Source organism: Cervus elaphus, chromosome 30, assembly GCF_910594005.1.
Source record: "Cervus elaphus chromosome 30, mCerEla1.1, whole genome shotgun sequence".
NCBI lineage: Eukaryota > Metazoa > Chordata > Mammalia > Artiodactyla > Cervidae > Cervus > Cervus elaphus.
In genome coordinates this window covers 43,832,239-43,854,031 of record NC_057844.1, presented here as the reverse complement: position 1 = coordinate 43,854,031, position 21,793 = coordinate 43,832,239, and the positions used below count along the sequence as shown (strand labels likewise).

Genomic DNA, 21,793 nt, shown 5'->3' with positions numbered 1-21,793 from the left:
CTGTTAACTTCTAAATGTACTATAACTATTTTTTACTCACATAGCACTTTTAGGAATCGGCAAATAACCACTAAGGGAAAAGTGGCACACAATAGTGGCCATACCTGAACTTTCCTGCCTATGGTCCCACACTTGCCCTCAAGTTCTGACTGCCTTTGAGGCCAATATCCATTCTTCCACCAAGACACACGGTACCACCAGAAGTTCTGCTTCAGTTCAGCTCAGTCGCTTAGTCATGTCCGACTCTTTGTGACCCCATGAACCGCAGCACAGCAGGCCTCCCTGTCCATCACCAACTCCCGGAGTTTACTCAAACTCCTGTCCATCGAGTCGGTGATGCCATCCAGCCATCTCATCCTCTGTCATCCCCTTTACCTTCTGTCCCCAATCCCCCCCCAGCATCAGGGTCTTTTCCAATGAGTCAACTCTTCGCATGAGGTGGCCAAAGTATTGGAATTTCCGCTTCAGCATCAGTCCTTCCAATGAACACCCAGGACTGATCTCCTCTAGGATGGACCGGTTGGATATCCTAGCAGTCCAAGGGACTCTCAAGAGTTGTCCACAACACCAAAGTTCAAAAGCACTAACTTTTTGGCGCTCAGCTTTCTTCACAGTCCAACTCTCACATCCACATATGACCACTGGAAAAACCATAGCCTTGACCAGACGGACTTTGTTGGCAAAGTAATGCCTCTGCTTTTTAATATGCTATCTCGGTTGGTCATATCTTTCCTTCCAAGGAGTAAGCATCTTTTAATTTCATGACTACAATCACCATCTGCAGTGATTTTGGAGCCCAGAAAAATAAAGTCAGCCACTGTTTCCCCATCTATTTGCCCTGAAGTGATGGGACCAGATGCCATGATCTTAGTTTTCTGAATGTTGAGCTTTAAGCCAATGTTTTCACTCTCCTCTTTCACTTTCAAGAGGCTTTTTAGTTCCTCTTCAATTTTTGCCATAAGGGTGGTGTCATCTGCATGTCTGAGGTTATTGATATTTCTCCCGGAAATCTTGATTCCAGCTTGTGCTTCTTCCAGACCAGTGTTTCTCATGATATACTCTGCATATAAGTTCAATAAGCAGGGTGACAATATACAGCCTTGACGTACTACTTTTGTTATTTGGAACCAGTCTGTTGTTCCATATCCAGTTCTAACTGTTGCTTCCTGACCTGCATACAGGTTTCTCAAGAGGCAGGTCAGGTGGTCTGGTATTCCCATCTCTTTCAGAATTTTCCACAGTTTATTCTGATTCACGCAGACAAAGGCTTTGGCACAGTCAATAAAGCAGAAATAGGTGTTTTTCTGGAACTCTCTTGCTTTTTGGATGATCCAAGAGACGTTGGCAGTTTGATCTCTGGTTCCTCTGCCTTTCCTAAAACCAGCTTGAACATCTGGAAGTTCATGGTTCACGTATTGCTGAAGCCTGGCCTGGAGAATTTTGAGCATTACTTTACTAGTGTGTGAGATGAGTGCAATTGTGCGGTAGTTTGAGCATTCTTTGGGATTGCCTTTCTTAGGGATTGGAATGAAAACGGACTTTTCCAGTCCTGTGACCACTGTTGAGTTTTCCAAATTTGCTGGCATATTGAGTGCAGCACTTTCACAGCATCATCTTTCAGGATTTGAAATAGCTCAACTGGAATTCCATCACCTCTACTAGCTTTGTTCGTAGTGATGCTTTCTAAGGCCCACTTGACTTCACATTCCAGGATGTCTGGCTCTAGGTGAGTAATTACACTGTTGTGATTATCTGGGTCATGAAGATCTTTTTTGTACAGTTCTTCTGTATATTCTTGCCACCTCTTCTTAATATCTTCTGCTTCTGTTAGGTCCATACTATTTCTGTCCTTTATTGAGCCCATTTTTGCATGAAACGTTCCCTTGGTATCTCTAATTTTCTTGAAGAGATCTCTAGTCTCTCCCATTCTGTTGTTTTCCTCTATTTCTTCACACTGATCACTGAGGAAGGCTTTCTTATCTCTCCTGGCTATTCTTTGGAACCCTGCATGCAAATGGGAATATCTTTCCTTTTCTCCTTGGCTTTTTGTTTCTCTTCTTTTCACAGCTATTTGTAAGGCCTCCTGAGACAACATTTTGCTTTTTTGCATTTTTTTTCCCATGGGGATGGTCTTGATCCCTGTCTCCTGTACAATGTCACGAACTTCCATCCATAGTTCATCAAGCACTCTGTCTGTCAGACGTAGTCCCTTAAATCTATTTCTCACTTCCACTGTATAGTCATAAGGGATTTGATTTAGGTCATACCTGAATGGTCTAGTGGTTTTCCCTACTTTCTTCAATTTAAGTCTGAATTTGGCAATAAGGACAGAATGTGGTCCACTGGAGAAGGGAATGGCAAACCACTTCAGTATTCTTGCCTTGAGAACCCCGTGAACAGTATGAAAAGGCAAAATGATAGGATACTGAAAGAGGAACTCTCCAGGTCGGTAGTTGCCCAATATGCTAATGGAGATCAGTGGAGAAATAACTCCAGAAAGAATGAAGGGATGGAGCCAAGGCAAAAACAGTACCCAGTTGTGGATGGGACTGGTGACAGAAGTAAGGACTGATGCTGGAAAGAGCAATATTGCACAGGAAACTGGAATATTAGGTCCATGAATCAAGGCAAATTGCAAGTGGTCAAACAGGAGATGGCAAGAGTGAATGACGACATTCTAGGAATCAGCGAACTAAAATGGACTGGAATGGGTGAACTGAACTCAAATGACCATTATATCTACTACTGTGGGCAGGAAACCCTTAGAAGGAATGGAGTAGCCATCATGGTTAACCGAAGACTCAGAAATGCAGTAGTTGGATGCAATCTCAAAAATGACAGAATGACCTCTGTTTGTTTCCAAGGCAAACCATTCAGTATCACAGTGATCCAAGCCTATGCCCCAACCATTAATGCTGAAGAAGTGAATGGTTCTATGAAGACCTACAAGATATTTTAGAATTAACACCCCAAAAAGATGTTCTTTTCATTATAGAAAACTGGAATGCAAAAGTAGGAAGTCAAGAAACACCTGGAGAAACAGGCCAATTTGACCTTGCAGTACAGAATAAAGCAGGGCAAAGGCTAATAGAGTTCTGCCAAGAGAACACACTGGTCATAGCAAATACCCCCTTCCAAGAACACAAGAGAAGACTCTACACATGGACATCACCAGATGGTCGACATTGAAATCAGATTGATTATATCCTTTGCAGCCAAATATGAAGAAGCTCTATACAGTCAGCAAAAACAAGACCAGGAGCTGACTGTGGCTCAGATCATGAACTCCTTATTGCCAAATTCAGACTTAGTTGTCATATTATTAGCTTTTTAGGTTCTCAGACTCCTAATTGATGCTGCTTATAGTTGGTAGAAACATTGAGGAGGAAAGAAAAAGTTGTGTGTAATTTTGAGCTGACTTTCATGAGTTTACCTTTATTCTAAGTTCTTATTCTTTCAGATCCTAGCTGCCTTGGAAGCTATAAGTATACTCCAGTAGTTATTTTGATATTTCATGTAAATTTTTTCTGGTGTTTCTGGTGAAGGGTTTAGTTAGCGACAATTTATTGCATTGTAACTGGAAGCAAAATACTCCATGTCACTTTCTATCTTGAAATACATCATTTATTCCCTTATTTATGTCATGCATCTAATACAGTTTCATTTTTAAATTGTTTTAAGGATTTATTTTCAGAGAATATAATTGAATCTGCTGGTCCTACCATGCATGTATATTGACAGTGTTCTATATATAAAATATGGTATCTTAATGTCTTTCCTGTGAAACAGACTATAATATTATTAGATATAAGAGCCAAAATCAAGTATCATGGATTTTATGAAATCCTAAAGCTCAGTGAAGTACAAGCTGGAATCAAGATTGCTAGGATAAATATCAATAACCTCAGATATGAAGATGACACAACCCTTATGGCAGAAAGTGAAGAAGAACTAAAGAGCCTCTTGAAGAAAGTGGAAGAGGAGAGTAAAAAAGTTGGCTTAAAGCTCAACATTCAGAAAACTAAGATCAAGGTATCTGGTCCCATCACTTCATGGGAAATAGATGGGGAAACAGTGGCTGACTTTATCTTTTTGGGGCTCCAAAATCACTGCAGATTGTGATTGCAGTCATGAAATTAAAAGATGTTTACAACTTGGAAGGAAAGTTATGACCAACCTACACAGCATATTAAAAAGCAGAAACATTACTTTGCCAACATAGGTCTGTCTAGTCAAGGCTATGGTTTTTCCAGTAGTCATATATGGATGTGAGAGTTGGACTATAAAGAAAGCTGAACAATGAAGAATTGATGCTTTTGAACTGTGGTGTTGGAGAAGACTCTTGAGAGTCCCATGGACTGCAAGAAGATCCAACAAACCTATCTTAAAGGAGATAAGTCCTGGGTGTTCATTGGAAGGACTGATGTTGAAGCTGAAACTCCAATATTTTGATGGGAAAAGCTGACTTTTTTGAAAGGACTCTGATGCTGGGAAAGATTGAAGGCAGGAGGAGAAGGGGATGACAGAGGATGAGATGTTGGATGGCATCACAGACTCAATGGACATGAGTTTGGGTAAACTCTGGGAGTTGATGATCGACAGGGAGGCTTGGCTTGCTGTGGTCCATGGGATCGCAAAGAGTGGGACATGACTGAGCAACTGAACTGAGTTTTTTACATAATTATATATGTATGTTTTTGTTTAATCAGTTGGGTACAGAATATGAATCAACAATGTACTTTCAAATTTTTGTCAGTTTTTTCCAAATGACATTTTATAATTTCTCACAGTAAAAATCACCTAGTTATATAAAACATTTACTTAAACCTCACAAGAATAGTAATTTAGAAACATATAATTAAATGGTCAAACTCAATGTCAAATTGATTAAAGTAACATTTAACTAGTAATTCATTTTAGGGAGGTTATGTTTGTAATTTACCATTTCTCACTGTTGTCAAGTTTATTATCTCCTAATAAATACAGATAACCTATCTTTTAAATTTCTTTAAGGTGAGAAAAATTTACAATTCATTTATTGCTTCCTAAAACAAATCGTTTAACCCCAAATGGATATTTCTGACATATTAATAATAATGGACATAAGAAGAGAAGCTTAAATTTAAAACTAAAACTTTTATATAGTTCTGAACAATTGGTGGCACTTTATAAACCCCATCTTTTTGTGCTTTTTGTGTGTGGTTTGCAGACTGTCAGAAACTAACCATTTGCTGACACCTCAAAGTGATATGGATTCTGGTAGCTCTGAAGAATTCTATCAGGCTGTGCACCATGCTGAGCAAACATTCAGAAAAATGGAAAGTTATCTGAAGCAACAACAACTCTGTGATGTTATCCTGATTGTTGGGAACCGAAAAATACCTGCACATAGGTATAGTAATCTGTCTTTATCAGAAATTTGAATGCATATATTTAGAATGATGGTCTGGTATATAGATTTTAAAATACTCTACAACTAGAGAAGTAAGAATCCACATTTTTAAGGAAGTTTGGGTAATTTTCTTGGTGAGAGTTATAGTGCTACGTTAACTCATTTTTTTAAGAAGTAAACTTTTTAAGAAGCAAAGTAAAGTAAAATGTAAATAGTTCAAAATAAAGCTTCTAATAAGGTTGAAAAATACCCCATTTTATTGACTCACTACTGAGTCATACTAATTGGGAATCAATTTTGACTTAGGAGTGTGTACCTAAGCTCTGAAATGAGATATGCTTCTCTGTCAAAATTGAAAGAAAGTCAGGTTATTTTTGGTGGACACTGTCTTTTTCAACTAGGAAATTCATAGTGATATCTTTATTTTAAATTTATTAAAAGTTCTTTAATTTATGGCATACTGATATTATTTCTAAGGCCCAATATATTCAAAGAGTAATGCATTTTTAAATATTCCTTATTATTTACTTATAAATAATAATTCTAAGTTACATGAATTAGATATCTGATTATTTGTGTCCTATTATATGCTATTAGTTTATTTCTGAAAATTCATTAAATTTGATGTTGAATTTTTTTCCTCAATTTTTCTATTTATTTTTTGGAGATTTTAATGAAAAAAGAATTTTAATTTAATTTGTGATACTAATTATTGTAAATAGTTGAATATATGGACAAATTGCCTTAGGCTACCTTGATGTATGCCATTTGATACCATTAATACTGATGAATAATAGAAAACAATAAATTGCATAAAATAAATATTTTCAATGTACCTCTCTTTCCCATATTTTTTAACTTATATTGCATTATCTAGATAATATATATGCACCTAAGTGCAAACTATTAAAAGAATTCCAAAATATAAGTGTATTTCCAATATGATAAAAATGTTAAATCGTGGACATTGCATTTAAACAAATACACTAAAAATGCATCGGAAAGAACATTTTACATTGAATAATTCATCTAAATCTTATGGGGTTCATTTCATTAACTAACTATAACAGCAACTCTAATAATACAATAGTGATAGTCAGTAAATCATGTCCAATTCTTTATAACCCCAAGGACTGAAGCTTGTCAGGCTTCTCTGTCCATGGACTTCTCCAGGCAAGAATACGGAAATGAGTTGCCATTTCCTTCTCCAAAAATACAATATTCACACTTATTTTGCAAGCACTTCTACGAAATTGCATTATCATTACCAATAGAACAGTTGTATTATCATTATTATTGAGACAGTGTTGCAATATGTGTGACAAATATGTAGATTATTCTAACCTATCATCTAAATAACATCTAGATAAAAATTCTGTTAACAAGTGATTTTAATTTCATAATGTAGCTAAATTTATTTTATTTAAATTACCCACTAGTTTAATATATATATATATATATATATATACATATATATATACTACACTTGATCTTAGCCAAAAGGCCGAGAATATATATATTTGTTCAAGAAGACAGAGTGAGTCACCTCAAAAGTATGTTAACAGATTAAATTCTCATTAATTTTTTAAAGCAGAGCTTTATATAATTTTAATAATCTTATTTTATAGACTTTTATTGGTACTAATTTAGTATTTCTCATTTGAAGCAATTTTAACCAGTATATTGAGGAATTCCCCCATATTAACTATATTCTATTGTTTTCTGTATTACTCTTCTTATCTAGATTGTTAATATTATTTTCTAAATAATTTGGTAAATTATGCATTTATTTTATAACAAATATGACTAAAACATAGTTTGTTTATTGGTTTAGATTACTGGATAACATATTTTAGCAATATATTATTTCTATAAATAATATTAACATTTAAATATGTAATGTGTTTAGCAGATATGAAATTAGATATATTATTGTCAGTTATCTACATTTTTCTTAACATAAGAAAATTTTACCCTATTCACTAAAATTATTTAAATTAGGATTTATATTTTCTCACTCTGTGGTTTAAAACTTTAGTACTATCCTTTCAGCAAGTAGATATCTAAGTTAAACATACATTAACAAATATGTGAGAAAATATTTATGGGAAGCCTGAAAAAGGCAAGCACTCTTTTTAATCATTGCAAGTATATTGCACCTCCTTGTTTATACTTTTGCAAAACAAAATGACTATAATTAATGCAAAATTAGATCTCTGCTTTAAAAAGTAATAATCTTAGTAGTAGTAACAACTGGATGGATTTTTAAGTTATACTGTTATATTTTGATTAGCACAGTTGAATATTGTCTTTGGACAAAATGCATATGATGTCTTAGTCATTAGCAGTGAATAATATGGGACTAATAAGGTAAGTTCAAATAATGGAAACAGAAACAATTAGCATTACGATCTCCTATTCTGCCTGAAAAGGCATTGCAAGTTAAATGTCATAGTCATTTACAAAGATCATGTGTGTTTTCTTTCATATTAATTATCTTGTCATTTGAAACTTTCAAATCAATTCCCACTTAAGTTAACAGATTATGACCATTACTGACTTCCCATAAAATCTTTAGCTTATGTGATGGCATATATATATTTAACCTGATGTAAGTCACAACTATTTATTAATGAAATGTCATGTCTTTATAGGTATATTTAGATTATTGTTAGGCATATTTTTAAGTAGATTAGCTCTGAAAGGCTAACAGTATTTAAGATAATCATTAATATATTTTCAGAATTAAAAATAATAAAAATCTTGATTTTATCTGTGCTTTAATTTCTCAAAGAAATTCTGAAATACAGACTTCTTATAAATAGTCCATATTAATTGGTTAGCAATTACCAAAACAAAACATTTGAAGGTAAAACTCCAAATTCTAAATATAGGAATTTTTCTTAGGTAGGCTGTCTATAATTAGGTATGTCAGAATTCTGAAAATTAGACTAGCAAGATCAATATTAATAATTTAGACAGTCAAATTTTCAATAGTAAAAGAATTAAGGAGTTTTCATGGCTTATTCTCTCATGACATACAAGTATATAATGAAATATGGTTAAGCTTTTGAAAGTTTTTTTCTCCCTTTAGCATTATTAAGAATAAGTGCCTTATATATAAATAAATGAGAAAATCTTAAACAGTTAACTTCTTGTGAGTTGGAAATAATGGTACTTTTAATTTTATGTGCATAGAAAAAGTGTGAAGGAATCTAAAACATACAGTCAACAATCTTTGTTCTTGGGAAGTAAGGCTCCTAGGCACAATAAAGGAGGCACTGGAATTATTTTTAATGTATAAACATACATATGCTTTGAACTTTTAGTATGAATATTTCAAGATCAAATAAATTCTTAAGTGAAAAATAAAATGGTATATGATAGAGAAGAAAGGATCTTGCTCTATAGACCAAATCATTGGGTATCTCAGGAAGCAACCTATTCTATTTTCATTTTCCTGCAGGGGCTTCCCTGGTGGCTTAGACGGTAAAGAATCTACCAAAATGTGGGAGACCCAGGTTTGATCCCTGGGTTGGGAAGATACCCTGGAGAAGGGAATGGCAACCCACTCCAGTATTCTTGCCTGGAGAATTCCATGGACAGAGGAGCCTGGCAGTTATAGTCCAAGGGTTGCAAACAGTAGGACCCAACTGAGTGACTAGCACTTTGACAGTGTATTTATTTATTTCAAGAATCCTTCCAACTAATAAAAATAAATGAAAAAAAACTATATATTTATTATTCTAATGTTCTTTACTGAGCACTAGTATTATGGAAATAGTTGAGGCTAAAAGTAGGAATTACTATATTTAGAAACATACTTTCATAAGTAACTTAGATATTAATACTCAAGAGTAGGCAAACAGTAATGTTTATCTCCACTGATGGAAAGTTAGTTTACAGATATTTTTTGATGGGAGCAGAATAAATTACAAGAGTTCTTTAAAAACTTCAGAAGATCGGAGGGCTGGGCCCGAGGTGTGGTCAGAGGAGGAGCTCCTGCCTGCAGTTTTGTGTATGTGTGTGTGTGTGCGCTTGTTTATGTGTGTGTGTGTTTACCTTCACAGGGGACACTTTATACTCCGTGTAAGATATGCTGGGAACAGGGCCACGGGGGTGGCTGGATCTCAGTCTCTCCGTCTCTCTTTCTCTTCTTTTCCTTTTGATGTATCCAACACTTGGTTGACAAAGTAAGGGCCTAGATTAGGACCAAATTTCCATGTCTGTTGCTATGGTCTTTATTTAGGACAGCGATTAACAATGCAGTGGCCCATTCTTTTCACTCTATACAGTTGATGATACAAGACATATGTAATATATAAATATATATATAAAACATTACCCTCTGTCTCCTTGGCTTAGGATGAGATCTCTCTGTCAAGCTGAAATGCACCTGCAGCTCAATGCTGCCAGCAGCCTGCAGGCCCCAGCCTGTTCAAATTAACACAGTCGATGATAAAGGAATGAGTATCGTTACAAAAAAAAAAAAAAAAAAAAAAAAAACTTCAGAAGAAAAACAAAAAAAATCCCAATGCCTGCTGGCTTCGGTAACTCTAGGCAACTCCCATTGCACTAGGCTCCGGAAGTGCTCCTGTGGACACAGGATGCCTATGAGGTCCCCTCAACCCAGACTGGGTTCCTTGAACCCAGGCCTCTGGTTGGCCCAAGCAGGACAACTACCAGAGATCCAGGCTTTTATCCTTGCCAGTGTCGGGCCACCCCCTTGTGCCGCCAGGTCTAGTGCCAGGCTTGCTTCTGCGGATCCAAAATTTAAGTTGGTTCCCATGGATCTGGGCTTCTCTTGTGGCTCAACTGGTAAAGAATTCTCCTGCAATGCGGGACACATGAGTTTGATACCTGTGTTGGGAAAAGTGAAAGTGAAGTCGCTCAATCGTGTCCAACTCTTTGCTACCCCATGGACTGTAGCCTACCAGGCTCCTCCATCCGTGGGATTCTCCAGGAAAGAATACTGGAGTGGGTTGACATTTCCTTCTCCACGTGTTGGGAAGCTCCCCTGGAAAAGGGAAAGGCCATGCATTCCAGTATTCTGGCCTGGAGAATTCCATGGACTGTATAGTCCATGGGGATGTGAAGAGTTGGATACCACTAAGCGACTTTCAGAGAGCCTGATGAACTATGGATGGAGGTTCGTGACATTGTACAGGAGACAAGGATCAAGACCATCCCCATGGAAAAGAAATGCAAAAAGGCAAAATGGTTGTCTGAGGAGGACTTGCAAATAGCTGTGAAAAGAAGAGAAGCTAAAAGCCAAGGAGAAAAGGAAAGATATTCCCATTTGATTGCAGAGTTCCAAAGAATAGCCAGGAGAGATAGGAAAGCCTTCCTCAGTGATCAATGCGAAGAAATAGAGGAAAACAACAGAATGGGAGAGACTAGAGATCTCTTCAAGAAAATTAGAGATATCAAGGAAACATTTCATGCAAAAATGGGCTCAATAAAGGACAGAAATAGTATGGACCTAACAGAAGCAGAAGATATTAAGAAGAGGTGGCAAGAATATACAGAAGAACTGTACAAAAAAGATCTTCATGACCCAGATAATCACAACAGTGTGATTACTCACCTAGAGCCAGACATCCTGGAATGTGAAGTCAAGTGGGCCTTAGAAAGCATCACTACGAACAAAGCTGCTAGTGGAGGTGATGGAATTCCAGTTGAGCTATTTCAAATCCTGAAAGATGATGCTGTGAAAGTGCTGCACTCAATATGCCAGCAAATTTGGAAAACTCAACAGTGGCCACAGGACTGGAAAAGGTCTGTTTTCATTCCAATCCCTAAGAAAGGCAATCCCAAAGAATGCTCAAACTACCGCACAATTGCACTCATCTCACACACTAGTAAAGTAATGCTCAAAATTCTCCAGGCCAGGCTTCAGCAATACGTGAACCATGAACTTCCAGATGTTCAAGCTGGTTTTAGAAAAGGCAGAGGAACCAGAGATCAAATTGCCAATATCCGCTGGATCATCGAAAAAGCAAGAGAGTTCCAGAAAAACATCTATTTCTGCTTTATTGACTACACCAAAGCCTTCGATTCATGGGGTCGCAAAGACGGGGACAGGACTGAGCGACTGAACTGAACTGAGCAACTTTCACTTTCACTTTCCCTTGGATCCAGGCTGTCTGCTGTCTCTGCAACAGAAACTTGCTCTGGCAGAACAAACCCTCAGACTGGCCCGGAAGTTTTCACCTTACAAGCAGACTCTGGTGGTTCCAAGTTCCAAGCTTATGCTACTGCTACGCCAGCCACAAGAATAATCCAATACTGCAATATGCTGGTGTAGTAATCACTGTAATACATATGTTAGAGGACAAAAGTGTTCAAAATAACTATAGCTACAATAATTAGTTAATGAATACACAGTGTAACAACAGGTGAATTGTGACATCAAAACAAAATATGGGGGATGGGAAAGTGGGAGTAAAAGGTCAGAGTATTTGTATGAGATTGAAATTAAGTTATCAGCATAAAATAGATTTATTTTTATAGAATATTTTATGTAAATTTCACTGTAATCATAAAGCAAACTTACAACAGATACACAAAAGTAAAAAAGAAAGGAATCAAAGCATAACACTCGAAAATCATCAATCCCCAAGAAAAGATAGCAAAAACGGAAGGAAGAAACAAGGACTCAGCAAAACAGTCAGAAAACAATACAATGCCATTATAAATCCTTACCTATCAGTAACTATTCTAAATATATTTGGAGTAAATTGTTTAATACAAAGGCATAGAGTGGCTGAATGACTTAAAATCTAAGACCCAATTATATTCTGTCTAAAGAGACTCAGCTTTAAGAACACGCATAGTCTCAAAGTAAAGGGATCGAACCCAGGACTCCCACATTGTAGGTGGATTCTTTACCAACTGAACCACCAGGGAAGCCCAAGAATACTGTTATGAGTAGCCTATCCCTTCACCAGAGAATCTTCCCCACCCAGGAATCGAACTGGGGTCCCCTGCATTGCAGGTGGCTTGTTTACCAGCTGAGCTGATCAAATAAATAGTAATAATAATATATTAATAGCTTCCCTGGAGGCTGATGGTTAAAACCTGCCTGCAATGTGGGAGACCCAGTTTTGATCCCTGGGTAGGGAACATACCCTGGCAAAGGAAATGGCAACACACTCCAGTATTCTTGCCTGGCAAATCCCTTGGACAGAGGAGCCTGGTGGGCTACATAGAGTCGCAAAGAGTCAGACACTACTGACAGACTAACACTTTCATTTCCAATAATACTAGTTAACACTCACTCTATTGCTAATCTGCCAAGCCGTATTTGAAGTACATCTCATATACTAACCCACTTTTGTCCTGAAAAGGAAGAAAATTATTTTTCCACTTTTTCTCTCGTAGAATAGAAAATGGAGAAATTAAGAATTCACCCAAATTATGCATTTCATAGGTGGTGGAAATAGATTCAAACCCAGGCTGTCTGGTTTTAGAAGTAATGCTTTAATGACTACAATAGTCTGCTTAGCATAATTTACAAAGACCGCTCTGAAAAATGGTACAGGTTTAGAAAATGTACAAAAGATCCGCAGAGCAAAAACTAGCCACTGTCCCAAGAAGCTGCTATACTTAATCCAGGCATGAAATGAGGACTTTGTAAACATTGAAAAAGAAATGAATTGAGAAATACTTTGAACAGTGTCCTTAGTCAGGATCTTTATATGCAGAGTGGAGACTGGAATTCAGGTGTGCATGGTTTATTTATAGAGGATTTTCAGAAGAAGAGCAGGATAGGGCAGAAGAAGGAGCAAATCCAGGATGTGGTCTCAGCAGGTCTGTCGTTTCATCTTTAACTCCTAGTCATACCCTGAGGAAAAGGGACAGACTTCACACCTTGGTTCTATTAGTCATCATTGTTGGACCCACTCACTGAGAGTTGGGAAGGTTGTAGAATTTAGGAGATGAGGTAAGACTAGCTGGAGCACGTGCAGTGAGGCAGCTTCTGTTAGACCAAGTGCAACTGGTCCACACAGGATGGGCAACCTGGAGCACTTAGGTGTCAATATCACTGGTGCTGGAGACATAGGTGTACCTCATGAAAGGGGTCTGGGCACAGCAACCATACAGTCCCATTCAAGAGGAAAGATGGATTTTGTGTCATATTTATATAGGCAACAAAGCCAGAGGACATAAGTGATGACTTTGTAATACTGTGAAAATTCAACATATTGGTGATGCACCAAGTAGAATCAGAGAAGTAAAAATAAAAGAGCCCTCCTAGTGAATACTCTGAGTTTAGTTGAGGGCATACCAGAATGCTACTGGGATATCTAGTGAGCATTTTGTATAGGCATTCTAGATAAGATGCTAGATTAAAGATGTTATAGTTAAGGCCATGCTCACACATCGTTCTGAAACAGTGAGCGTAAGGTCAAAATTTAGAGACCCGAGAAAAAAACTCAGAGGCAGTGAAAGGGTCAAGAAGTAAGAGTAAGAGAAGTCAAAGAATTTGAGGAAAACCGAGCTAAGGAAGTCTGCACTGCCTTAGCTAAAATGGGATTTAGAGAAGGTGTGGGAAGTCCACAGTGTCAAACTCCACAATAACCTGGAGTAGGACTTGGACAGGTTTAATAGCTTTGTAAGGAAATAAATTTGTAGTGACCTCAATAAGAGATTTTTCCAGAATGACTGCAGGCATTCACTTATTTATGCAGTTTTTGCTCCTGCTTCTCTTGCATTAATAGAAGCTATATACTCACCTATGAAGATATTACTTTCTTTTATGCATTGCATTCCTCTTTTAACATCTAATTCAAATTTTATGTGTCACTAAATCTAAATGCAGTATAAACTTTTCTGTACTTCTCTTACTGAGTTAGCAATATTTTGTATTTTATAGCTGATGGAGAAGATTTCATATCATTATTTAAGATAGAATTCTGTAGGTTTTGTAATATTTTCCTCTACATGGATGTTGCCTGGTTGCAAATAAAGCCCTTATATACTTAAAGTTAAACTGGTTAACTGGCTAACTTTATGTCAGTATATTTCTTATGCTCCAGGAAATACATACATATATATATATATATATATATATATATGTACATATATATCTGTGGTTTATGATAATTTACTTTGGTATTCAGTTATATTTCTTTTGATAAAACTGATTAACACTGATTTATCTAATCAGTGTATAACAAATATTTAAAGCTATCTGTATCTTAATTATCTTCTCACCTATGGGAATATAAAGAGTTGACATGTTTAGGTACTAACTGTCCATTTAAATATGTAGCAAACTCGTAGCTTTAAATATTTCTAGCATGTTACCAATTAGGCTATTAATATTGATAGTTAAAATCATGAATCACATCCCTAATTCATGAAGTATATACTGAGGGTTTTTTTCAGTTGAAAAAAGTCATAAACTTATGAATCATAAACACTATAAATCATAAAGTTATATTGATACCACTAACTTCAATCCACTTTAAACAGAAAAGAGCTTCAGGAATAATTCAGACAGCTGTTTAAAACACACATCTTAACTACAATTCAGTTTTCAATTTTTTTTTTATAATTCTCTATTCATTTAGAATCAGAACATATTGTCAAATATTCTACTCATTCATCTTAAAATATATTCCTACTTAGGATTTTAAAATATACAAAAATCTTAATAATCATTAAAACAACAATAAATCATCAGAAAATTGAAATAGCTGCATGTTTTTAAAGGTATCAAAAAGTTGTGACAAAACAATAAAAATTAAAAATAACTAAAAACTAAAGTAATATTCTCTTCTTAGCTGCTACTTTTATTTTAATGGTGTGAGTTGATCACAATGTCCATTTTACAACTGAGACTTACACTACATGGGAGAAAGGCTGGGGAATGTAAATCTACGGTCAAGAGCAAAATCAGTCAACTCAACCTGGAAACAAGGCCATTAAAGCAACTATGAAAGATAATTTAAAATATCTATAGAAAAAGATGAATATGATAAATAATGTAAGTTGATATTAACAGAGATTTGGAAAAAATGTTGACACACTAGAAGTCTTCTGCAATAAAACACAAAGCAAAAGAAAAATTGAGTGTAAACTGAGCTCACTCAACAACTGTAAGGTACTCTCAATGATTGGAACATACATAGAATTAAAGTCCAAAAAAGAGTTAGAAAAAGAATTAGGTGAAAAAATGAGATATAATTAGCAGATAATTTTCTAAATTTGATGAAAAAGGCTGATCAACCTCTCCAGGAAGCTCAGAAAATGGTAGGAAGAATAACAAAGTAACCACATCTATGTAACTTAAGCCATAATAGGCCAACTCTAAATCTTAAAATAAACTGAGAAAAACTAAAACAATTAGATATAAAGGGCATAGTAAAACAGGGAAACAATTATAAGAATGAAAAATCATTTCTATTAGAAACAATGGAGTCTTGATCATAAGAGACTGTTTTCTAGTTTAACAAAAAAATTTCTCTCAATCTAGAATTCTATATTAAGTGAAATAATTTTATATTCTCAATGCAGCTATATTAAGATATTTTTATATAAATGAAAACTGACAGAATTTATTATCATCAGACATGCTTTACAAGAAATACCAAAGAAGTTTCTTTCAGTTGAAGGGTATTGGTGCCCTTCAGTATCTTTATCCTTCTTTAGAACAAAATTGAGTCATTTTTACTTTCACACATATATTCTTTGGGCTTCCCTGATAGGTCAGTTGGTAAAGAATCCACCTACAGTGCAGGAGACCCCAGTTTGATTCTTGGGTTGGGAAGATCAACTGGAGAAGGGACAGGCTACCCACTCCAGTATTCTTGGCCTTCCCTGTGGCTCAGCTGATTAAGAATCTACCTGCAGTGTGGGAGACCTGGGTTCGATCCCTGGGTTGGGGAGATCCCCTGGAGAAGGGAAAGGCTGCCCACCCCAGTATTCTGGCCTGGTGAATTACATGAATTGTACAGTCCATGGGGTCACAAAGAGTCAGACACAACTGAGTGACTTTCACTTTCACTTTCATATATTCTTTAAAATGATTCTTGACTGAGCAAGCAGAAAGTAAGAAATAGGAGTAAGAAAAATTATGCTGTTGCAAGAAGGTTCTTGCAATGTTCATGAAGCATTAGGTTGGTACAAAAGGAAATGCAAGGAATGCTAAATCAATATAACTAGGCTTAAACGCATCTTTATTGATCAAAATAGGAACCATTACAATCAATACATTTTTGCCAATTAGAAATGTTTGTTTAATCCTGTAGGGTAAAAATCCATGCCTCAGGATTCCACAGACTCTTGGAAAGTATTTTCTGCCTCCTGCTGATTGTGGAAGCATTTTTCGTGCAAAAAGTTGTCCAGATGCTTGCAGAAATGGTAGTTGATTGGTGAGAGAGGTCAGATGAATATGGCTGATGAGGGGCAAAACTTCGTAGCTCAATTTCTTCAACTTTAATGCTTGGTTGTGTGACATGTAGTCAGGCATTGTTATGAAGAAGAATTGGGCCCTCTCTGTTAACCAATGCCGGCTCTAGGCATTGCAGTTTTCAGTGCATCTCATCAATTCGTTAAGCATACTTCTCAGATGTAATAGTTTCACTAGGATTCAGAAAGCTGTAGTGGATCAGACCAGCAGCAAACAGTGACCATGACTTTTTTTTTTTTTTTTTTTGGTGCAAGTTTGACTTTGGGAAGTGCTTTGGAGCTTCTTATTAGTCTAACCAGGGAATCCCAAGTGGCTCAAATGTTAAAGAATCTGCCTGTAGTGCAGGAGAACTGTGTTCAGTCCCTGGGTAGGGAAGATTCCCTGAGAAGGGAATGACTCCCCACTGCAGTGTTCTTGCCTGGATAATTCTATGGGCAGAGGAGCCTGGCAGGTTATAGTCTGTGGGATTGCAAAGAGTAGGACTCAAGTGAACAGCTAACACTTTCACTCAGTCCAGTCGCTGAGCTGGTTGTCATAATATAATTAACTTTTCAACTCACGTCACAATCCAATCAAGAAATCATCATTGTTATTGCACAGAATAAGAGAAAACAGCATTTCGAAGCAAAGTTTTGTTTTTTTTTTTTTCCTTTGGATCAACTCATAAGGCACCCTCTAATCAAGCTTTTTCACCTTCCCAATTTGCTTCAAATGTCAGATAACCATAGAATGATCGATGTTGAGTTCTTTGGCAACTTCTCATGTAGTTGTAAGAGGATCAGTCTTGATGATGGCTCCCAACTGATCACTGTCAACTTCCAGTGACCAGCCACTACACTTCTCATTGTCAAGGCTCTCAACTCCTTTGCAAAACTTCTTGAACCACCACTGCACTGTATGTTCAATAGTAGTTCCTGGGCCAAACGCATTATTGATGTTGCAAGCTGCCTCTACTGCTTTATGAGCCATATTGAACTTAAAAAAAAAAAGTCTGGAATTTGCTTTTTGTCTGACATCATTTCCATATTCTGAAATAAATATAAAATAAAAAACAAGTAATAAGTCATTAGCAAAAATAATAATAATAATAAAGTGAGAGATATACATTAAAATGATGTATAACATAACCACATTTATTTAAGCATGTATTTCAGTGTCAAACAGCAAAGTTCAACAATGCAAAACCACAATTACTTTTGCACCAACCTAACAGGGCAATTTTACCTGACAGTAGACTATCACTAGTTAAAAATTAGTGTGTAATCTCTAAACAGAGTCAGCAAACCTAAGTGCAGAGGCCACATCTGACATGTAGGTAGGTTTTGTATGGACCATGAGCTAAAATTCATTTTCACATTTTCCACTGATTGAATTTTCTTGTGGGCAACTGAGATGCTAAATTCCGTTTGACTCTTGTGTGATTCCAAGGACTGTAGCCCACTGGGCTCCTCTGTTCATGGAATTTTCCAGGCAAAAACCTCATGTAGGTTGCCATTTCCTTCTCCAGCGTATCTTCCCAACTCAAGGACTGAATCTGTGTCTCCTGCATTGGAAGGTGGATTCTTACCACTGAGTCACCAGGGAAGCCCTAGAGAATGTAGGCATGATTCTTAATACCTAAACTACTTTGTAACTGACTCTTTGTAGAGAAAGTTCTGACCCCTATTTAAAAACAACCACTTTAAAAAAATCACATATGCATGCAAGAAAAAAGAGGCAGTTAAAATATAAATGAATGAGATGAAATAAAAGACACTAATAAATAAGTATATAAACCAAAAAGACCAAATGGAGCAAATTGAAAGCAAATATAGTTGAGTAGAAAGGTAGAATTAAACCTGAATATCATTCTTTAACAATAAACATTAGTAAATTTTAGAAACTGGATGTGTGCTTAGTCTCTCAGTCGTGTCCGACTCTGCGACCCCACGGACTGTAGCCTGCCAGCCTCCTCTGTCCATGGGATTCTCCAGGCAAGAATGCTAAAGTTGGTTGCCATTTCCTTGTCCAGGAGATCATCACAACCCATGGATCAAACTCAGGTCTTCCACATTGCAAGCCGATTTTTTTTACCATCTAAGCCACCAGGGAAGCTCAAGAATACTGGAGTGGGAATCCTATCTCTTCTCCAGGGCATCTTCTCGAGCCAGGGATTGAATCATGGTTTCCTGCATTACAGATGGATTCTTTATCAGTTGAGCTACCAGGGAAGCCCCAAGGAGCTGGGGATAAAATGGGCTAATTCTTGAGAAATGGAAACCTTAATGAAGAAAAAAAGTATATAAAAAAGGCTTGTAGCTAGTTTAATCACTGAAATTGGACTAATATGTCACCTTTTCCCAAAATAGGTCAACAAAGATTTTATTCAAGTAAGCTCTGGAACATTTTAAAAGAAAAATTATTTACGTTCTTCCATAAGTTGCTATACATAATTTAGAAGATTTTAAGTTGCCAATTCATTTTACAAGGCTAGTATAATCTTTATTGAAAAGTCAAATAGGGAAAAACAAGAAAAGAAAATAGCAGGTTCTTTTCTCGTGACTTTAGATAGAAAAATCCTAATGATAATTTTGATTCAGGAAAAAAAATACATTTTATGAATTTTAACATCTACATATTATAAATCTGTTTGGCAGAGCTAAAAATTAAAGGGGTTTTCCTTACTTGGTAAAGCTCATACGATAAAAATTTAGCAAGCATCCTACAGAAAGAGTCTAGATATGACTTGTTTAAGATAGAAAGTAACTCAAATTTTCTCTCCCAACATGGCTATTGTTTAACACAGCATTGAGGTCTTATATGAACCTGAAAGAAAGGCATAGTGAATGGAGTTATGGAGGATGGACAGAAAGTGGTCAAAACAATATTCTTAGCAGATGATTTAATCATCTACCTAGGAGACAAAGCAGTTAAATCAGAAAGACTATTAAGCTAATTCAGCAAATATGCCAGATAAGAGATAGATCCATGAAAGTTTCAACTAATGAATGCAACATCAACAAAAATCACCAAAAAGGTAACTTTTTAAAGTTATTATTCATAATACTAACAAAACTCTAAATAATGTAATAATCAAAAAATAATACACAGGATAATTTTAGAAAAAAAATTTGAATAAAAAGCAGACAAGATATTCTGAATACATGGAGAGATATCTTATAGTTTTGTATTGGATTACTTTAGTAACAAATATATGAACTATCCCCAATTAAATCAGAAATTCAATGCATTTTAATTAAAATTCCATTTAAGTTATTTGAAGAGCTTGCATTAAATTTCATATGAAGAATAAAACTCCACTAATAGTTAAGTGAAAGTAAAAATAAAAAGGGAGGATTTGTTTCACTGCTTAATAAGACTATTTAGAATCATAACTTTTTTCTAAAATGTATTGGCACGAGGACAGGAAAATAAGAAAAAAAATAGTCAGTGACAGATCACAGTACATTCAGGGCTCAAATTTGAAATATAGTTGGCACCATTAATTCACTGGGACAAATAAAATTCTTTAGCAGTTTTATGCAACATGGATGAGTATGTAGAGAAAAATAAAATTGGAATCCTATCCAAAAGGATGAATGACTTAAATTTGAAAGAAAAAAATATATTAAAAAATATAGAAGAAAATGTAAGACAATACTCTGTGACCAAAGGTTGGAGCAGAATTTTCTAAATCAGTTTTTTAAAGTACACTTTATAAGGCAATAACTAGATAGATAGATAGATAGATAGATAGATGCATACATATGTATATAAATATATATATATAATGGATGGATGATAGGTGGATGGATGGATGGATAGACGGTGTCCTTCATTGCATTCTTGTTGATACATTCATGGCCTAAATAAGATCCTGTGACTCTTTCAGGCTTGTTCTGAGCTCAGTCTCTGACTATTTTGCTGCCATGTTTACAAGTGATGTTTGTGAAGCCAAGCAAGAGGAGATCAAGATGGAAGGCATAGACCCCAATGCCCTCTGGGACCTTGTCCAGTTTGCATATACAGGTACAGTAAAAGGGTTATAATTTTATAATTTATTGAAATTATTTTTATTTTAAAATTTATTAACATAATTTTATGTTAATATCTTGTGAATTTTAGAATTTTAATATATGCTTTAAAGCTAAAAAGGAAAACTGCTTAGCTTGTATCAGTCTTTTTTTTTCAGTTGAGACACTAACAGAGAAAAATCAGACCACATTTTCCTTTGTCAATGAAATCACCAATGTAAATTATATATAAATACTCTACTCTCTTCCAAAAATAATTTAAACTGGTTTATAATAATAGTCAATGGAATGAGTTTGGAAGACAAGAAAGAGATTATTAATTATTAAATATGAGTTTGATTATGTTCAAACAGAGCATTAGGAAGAAAAACTATAATTTTCTTTCTTTTAGGAAATGATGGGTTCAAATTATTATTTTATCCTTGTAACATGTTTATTTCAATATTAAAACCTTCGTAGACAATTTAATGTGGACTTGACAAACAGCTTAAAAAGGAAAACTAAGGCAGTTAAAATTGTTAAAATGGCTAATTTTTTAAGCATTTTTTTTCTTTTTTCTGATCTATTATGTTCTTTTGTTGGCCTTTGCACCATATTATATTTAGCACAAATAATTTTGCCAATTTAGCAAATAAATGTTGAATGCTACTCAATGTACAAGTATTAGCTGTGTCTCTGGAGAATAAACTAATGAATAAACCATGTCTTTGCCCTCCAGAAGCTCACAGTCCAAGTGGAGATAAAAAGTTAGGCAAGGGATAAATATGATAGAATTCCAGATGTTAAGAGGAAATTAGAGGGCATAAAACCTATTCAGAGCATTATATGACTCACATTTGTTTAAAACATTTTAATAACTTTCAAGGTTAGTAAGAGAAGGGGACACATTATACTAAAATCTTGTGATAGAAGCAAAGGCAAATAGTATGGATTGGTGTAATATTTTAGAGGTGACAAGTCGTTCCTTTT

At 35.6% G+C, this 21,793-nt stretch overlaps 1 protein-coding gene across 2 annotated transcripts in view; it reads left to right on the top strand.

Moving 5' to 3' along the window:
* Positions 1 to 21,793, top strand: part of KLHL1 (kelch like family member 1) — a 481,321-nt gene that overhangs the window by 182,509 nt on the left and 277,019 nt on the right. Inside the window, exons 2-3 of one of the 2 annotated variants that reach the window (XM_043892336.1) lie at positions 5,210 to 5,392; positions 20,683 to 20,819. In XM_043892336.1, coding sequence (XP_043748271.1) covers positions 5,210 to 5,392; positions 20,683 to 20,819 — 320 coding nt within the window. The remainder of the gene's footprint in view (positions 1 to 5,209; positions 5,393 to 20,682; positions 20,820 to 21,793) is intronic. The other variant, XM_043892337.1, reaches the window with a different exon arrangement.